The sequence below is a fragment of the Cryptomeria japonica genome, chromosome 7 (assembly GCF_030272615.1).
Source record: "Cryptomeria japonica chromosome 7, Sugi_1.0, whole genome shotgun sequence".
Taxonomy (NCBI): domain Eukaryota; kingdom Viridiplantae; phylum Streptophyta; class Pinopsida; order Cupressales; family Cupressaceae; genus Cryptomeria; species Cryptomeria japonica.
In genome coordinates this window covers 677557944-677563943 of record NC_081411.1, presented here as the reverse complement: position 1 = coordinate 677563943, position 6000 = coordinate 677557944, and the positions used below count along the sequence as shown (strand labels likewise).

Sequence of the window (6000 nt, the reverse complement as noted above, 5' to 3'; positions counted from 1 at the left end):
GAGCCATTTTTCATTTAAAAAGATCTATTTGACACATTTAAAATTTTAATATATCCACTTGAATCTCTCAAATAGATCTTTTTGAAAGAAAAAATGACTTGTACCTTTTCAAATACTATAACAACTAATGAAATTGAAAAAAAAAATTTACATTTTTTTCCAAAAGTGCAAGGTGTAAAAAAGTTGCGTCTCAAATTAAGTTCCATTTGTTCAGTTATCTTTATATTGCAAATTCAATTTACTTGTTTTGTACACCAGATAGATAGAAACAAGCCTTTTGATAAAAGTTCAGAATAGTGTTTCTGAAGGTGAGATGGATTAATTCATGTTGACTGCTCACCAACATGTAATAAAATTTCAAAATTCTAAACAAAAATAAAAAGTTTAGAGGAGACTCGCCAAATCCTCAAACACAGGGCTTTGGATCCTCCTCATATTAAAAACTAGTTTACAAATAATTTTTGTGGATTCCCAGCGTATAAATTATATAAAATCGGACCGAGGATGAAATGAAACAGATTTAATAGAGACATTATAAATTAGTTCTTCCACTATTCTTGGCCAGCTTTGATATCAAGGATTATAATTTGGGGCCGGGAGTAGAGGATAATAGATGATCGGTCGATGAAGGAACAGTGGGTCCATCTCCAATACCATTTCCATTTCCAATCCAAATACCTGCTTCAATGGCGACTTTAATGGTGTTCTCCACATCTCCTATTTTGCAGGTATTACCTGAAAACTGCCCATCTCCAGAATTTTGGTAAGCACGGACGCAGTCAAGCAGAGCCTGATTGCATGGCTTGCTTAAGTACTTTGATTTACCAATGCAGTGGTCGTGAGTCATACAGCATCTGTCAAGCCCATCACACGGATCTTCACCGGGGCATCCACTGTAAAATAGCCCGCAGTATTTCCCATACCTTAGAAGCGGTGCTTCTGTCATTACAAAAAAAAATCAGTAAATAAGTGGTAGTTTTAAGTGGTAGTTTTAAGCAGAATGTTAGTCAATTTTAAGTATTTAAGGCTTTTAAGTCTAGAAGAGCATTCTTAGTATGACCACATATCTTAAGCAACATATTAAGTCTAGAAAATGTCAACAATACAATTCTGAATGTTTAACATTTTTAAGTCTAGAAGTGTAAGCTTAGTGTGTATTTGATTTTTTACATTTTTTACAATTTATTAATGTATTATTTAGTTTCTTTATGATTTGATTGTGTATATTTTTTTCATCCCTATTTGGGATCATTGTTTTCACATTTGGTGAGAATGTTAGAGAGTGCAAGGGGATGTTAGAGAGAACAAAGAGATGTAAAATGTAGGATTATAAGTTGAGGATATTAGAGAGTGCCAGGAGACTTACATCCACTCAAGGTGATTTTGAAGGGGTGGGAAGAGAGAGGAACACTTGTAAGAATGTTAGAGAATGAAAAAGATGTAAAATTATTATTAAGTAGCAGATCTAGATTGACTCGAGACAAAACTAGAAGAATAAGATGCCAAAAACTAAAAAAAGACTTTAAAACAACTAAATGATACACATAACCATATCCAAAACAATTACATAATCAAATCTAGAAAGAATAACATTATCTAATACACAAGATCAAATTCAGAAGCAATTAAATGATACAATTACGTACAACAGTAAATATATATATGAATCATCACCTCGGCAAAACTTGGACCTGCATATAGTCCTGCATTTTCCCTGCGGTCACACAAACCAACATAATCATATCAAAACAAGCAAGTCTAAATTTTTCCTAAAAATCTAATCAATGGGTGAGGGAGGAGGGAGGAGGGAATGATATACCCATGTGAAGGCGTAGCAACATGGAGACACAAGTGAAATCAACAACATCATATGAAGAAACTGCTCTCTCAGTGCCGCCATGTGGTTATCGATTTCGTGAGCTATCAAGTTAGCCCTCGAAGATTTCTTTTTTCCCCCACAATTTGGATTAATCGGCAACACGCTTTTATTTTTCTGTTTGCATTCAATTTGAGTTAAAAAATAATAATTTAGTTTTTATTTTAAAGAGCTGCATTCGTACCCAATATTAGCTTGCCGCATATGTTCTGTTCATTCGTACGCAGTACAGATGTTTGAAAGTTTCTTAATCCACGTTTATTCTGGAATAACAGGTGCTTGATGCCTAGCAAAGCACCTTCTGCTGCTTCCCACCTGTAATTTCATTTATGTACAATGAGTTTTCTCATTGTACATCAGATGTTATTTCAATTGCAGCGTTTGGAAGTAGATGGAAAATACATGTTCCATTTATAGTTCCAGCTAATCTTGCTCAGATTTGAAGGAATTCGAAGTGTTTATTTTCTGGGTTCTTAATTGTTTGGCCCCACATTTACAGTCATTTGAATTTTATGTAAACACCTGTTCCTGAAGGTTCGATAAGTTAATGCTATATTTTAATTCTCTGCAACACCTATGGTAATTTTTCCTTCAGAATGCAAATTTTTTTGTTCTTAGAACGTTATACCCTTTGCCCGAATGAAATTCACCTTATTTTCTTTCAAATGTTGGGTTTTGATTGAGGGTTGTTGAGACCACTTTGTTGGATGATCGAAACACAAATATAACTATTTGGCTGAGCGAAGGATCACTATGGGCTTCTGCAAATTAGAATATTATCTTTTTTTTTTCTTTAAAGTTTTTAATCAAAGTGATTTGTGAAATACTTTTAAAAAATCTACATTTTAAGGTAGTACATTAGATATTATGTTATATTTTTTAAGAAATAGGTGCACATTGTGTGTTTCACATATTTGAACTTTTTAATTTCTATCATATAAACAACTAGTAGTTCAAAAAATCAATTTTGACCACTGAAAATCTTGGTCTTGTCACATTTTAAAATTTTGAACATGGCTATCTTCAATTTCTCATCCAAGATCATTTTTATTGATTTCAAGAAAAAAGCTGGTCATTTTTTACCTTTTTTTTTGCTCTCTCATTTGCCTACACATACTTGTATACAATATTCATTCAACCATTGCAAAAAATATCAACTATAAAACACCAAAAATTCCAAGGAGTTACAATAAATGAATAAGTTTCAAGCAAAACAAAGTTTTTGTCATAAAGCATTAAATAGACCCATAATATGCTAAACATTTGTTGAGAATAGTCATACCTAGAAAGAAAAATTATTTAATAAAGAATCTTTAAAAATTCTTTATTTTTAAAAAAATAATATCAGATAGATTTGAAACCAAGTACATCAAGCAAATGTAGTCATGGTGAGCATGTATATCAAACAAAGCTACCCATGTAAGTATTGATATCGAAATGCTTACAAATCATCATATCCTTAACTCACAACTCATTTGCACAAAATATATTAATAATTACAAACTCTCAAAATTCTCTAGTCAACATGTCTAGTGAAAAAGTGTCTAAATTTTCTTAACACTTTTTGATAATCATAAATCTTTGTTATCTCTAACTTTTATATCTAACATAAATGGACAATAATTTAACACACAAAAAAATTATTTGTAGATATAAAAATAATACATTGTTATTTAAAATGCAACTTATATTGAACTTTAAATGATCATTAAACTTTTTGACAATCCTTTACATTAATTGGAAAGTCCAAGATATTTATTATGGCCACATTTTATATTTGTGATAGGACAAACTATTAATATGAAATACTCAAATGTATATACATTGTTGTGAGTAATGATATTTCAGTATGACAACAATATTTTGACTTATGGTGGATACTTATTTCACTAGTTAATGAGTGTATTTATGTTTTTATAATAACATTAATAAATTCTCATGGGTTCAAATATGTCCATCTTGACCAACACACATAGAGATATAGTAGAAGATTTGAACTTAACATCATTTAGATGCCCACTACAATGATTTTGTCATCAAATCAAGTTTCTATTACATTTTTTTTTTTTAATTTACATGTGAAATAATTATTGACATAATATATATAGATACGTTACAAGAAGGAGGAAATAATATAACAAATATTATATCAACAATTGAACCTTGCCCAACTAGTGCCCCCTCTCCTATATATCATGTAGAAATTAATATCCATCCATCTATAAGAAGCGTACATTTGAAAGCAAGTTTATACATATTCAACATTATAATTTTCCACCAGAAAGAATACAATTTTGACCAATACCTACAATAATATAAAGATAGTAGACACCTAAATGATGCTGAATTAGAATATTCAATCACAGATATAGAAACCAATAACCATATCAGCCTAAAGATACAAGACATTGAATGATAGAGAATTCGAATCTTCAATTTTATATATATATATACCATAATTGCCCAGAGTAGGCATGATTTATTGCAAATATAAGAATTGGTGATAGGATTGAGTTAAAATAACTTATTTCCCATTTCTTGGCAAGCTTTGATAGTAGGAATTATAAATATGGGCCGGGAGTAGAGGAGAAAGGATGATCAGATGGGAGGAAGATTAGATACATGTTGAATACAACTATTGTCTCCAATAGCTTCTCCAATCAAAACACCTGCTTCAGCGACAATTGTAATGCTGTTCTCCACATCTCGTACGTTGCAGGTATTGCCTGGGAACTGCCCATCTCCAGAATTTTGGTAAGCCCGGATGCAGTCAAGCAGAGCCTGGTTGCAACTCCTGCTCAAGTAGTTGTAGTTGTCCCCCACGCAGTTATCATGAGTCATGCAGCACTTGTCAATCCCATCACACGGAGCTTCCCCGGGGCATCCAGTGTAAAATATCCCACAGTATTTCCCATACCTTAAACGTGCATCTGCCATTACAAACACCAGCAAATCAGTGACAATTTCAATCAATTATTTAAGTTGCAGAGGCACACCAATAGTAAATATATATGTGAATATTCACTTGTGCAGTCCATGGACTCGCATGTAGTGCTGCAGTTTGTCTACACCAACACAAACCCAAAAAAACAAAAAACAAAAAACTGTGTCAGGCATATCAAATAAGCAAGTTTAGATTTTTTCTGAGAATATAATAAATGGGTAATGAAGGAATGAATACCGCTGGGACGGCGTAACAACATGGAGAGAAAAGCGCAATCAACAATAGCATATGAAGAAACTGTGATCTGAGTGCCGCCATTAATATCGATCTCTTGAGCTTATCTAGTTATTCTTGTTGTTCCCTCTATGAGTCGAAATACTTGTGAATTTTATAATATCGATCGAAGGTCGTAAGACCATAAATTTCATTGATTTAGATTTGACTGCTAACTGAAATTATAAAGTCGATAGTTGGAAGATCATAAATTTCATTGATTGAGATTCAAACTGCCATTACCGCCGCTGGAGGGCAGAGCTCTGCGAGAGCGACAGAATAGAGCCCTTTTTTACTTCCAATTTTTCTGCAGATGTCACCTTTTCATTCCATAGGTTTGTGAATTTTATAAGATCGATCGATGGTCGTAAGACCATAAATTTCATTGATTTAGATTTGACTGCTAACTGAAATTATAAAGTCGATAGTTGGAAGATCATAAATTTCATTGATTGAGATTCAAACTGCCATTACCGCCGCTGGAGGGCAGAGCTCTGCGAGAGCGACAGAATAGAGCCCTTTTTTACTTCCAATTTTTCTGCAGATGTCACCTTTTCATTCCATAGGTTTGTGAATTTTATAAGATCGATCGATGGTCGTAAGACCATAAATTTCATTGATTTAGATTTGACTGCTAACTGAAATTATAAAGTCGATAGTTGGAAGATCATAAATTTCATTGATTGAGATTCAAACTGCCATTACCGCCGCTGGAGGGCAGAGCTCTGCGAGAGCGACAGAACTCAGCCCTTTTTTACTTCCATTTTTTCTGCAGATGTCACCTTTTCATTCCATAGGTACAGGAATGATGAGGCAAAAGTCTAAATGGTTGGATGTTATATAATTGAAGTTTTGAGTTTTCATCAATGAGAATTGTCTATAATCTGTTTATTTTATCATCATTTTC

The 6000-nt window shown here is 32.8% G+C and overlaps 2 protein-coding genes across 2 annotated transcripts; both read right to left on the bottom strand.

Annotated features, from left to right (window-relative positions):
* Positions 1-244: 244 nt before the first annotated feature.
* LOC131040405 (phospholipase A2-alpha-like) lies at positions 245-2674 on the bottom strand. The gene is made up of 3 exons (XM_057973315.2): positions 1820-2674; positions 1675-1714; positions 245-939 (listed from the first exon to the last, which is right to left on the bottom strand). The coding sequence occupies exons 1-3, from the start codon at positions 1898-1900 to the stop codon at positions 581-583; spliced, it is 480 nt and encodes a 159-aa protein (XP_057829298.2). The 5' UTR covers positions 1901-2674; the 3' UTR covers positions 245-580.
* Positions 2675-4385: 1711 nt separating this feature from the next.
* On the bottom strand, positions 4386-5215 carry LOC131040403 (phospholipase A2 homolog 3). The gene is made up of 3 exons (XM_057973314.2): positions 5058-5215; positions 4902-4941; positions 4386-4806 (listed from the first exon to the last, which is right to left on the bottom strand). The coding sequence occupies exons 1-3, from the start codon at positions 5136-5138 to the stop codon at positions 4475-4477; spliced, it is 453 nt and encodes a 150-aa protein (XP_057829297.1). The 5' UTR covers positions 5139-5215; the 3' UTR covers positions 4386-4474.
* Positions 5216-6000: the final 785 nt, after the last annotated feature.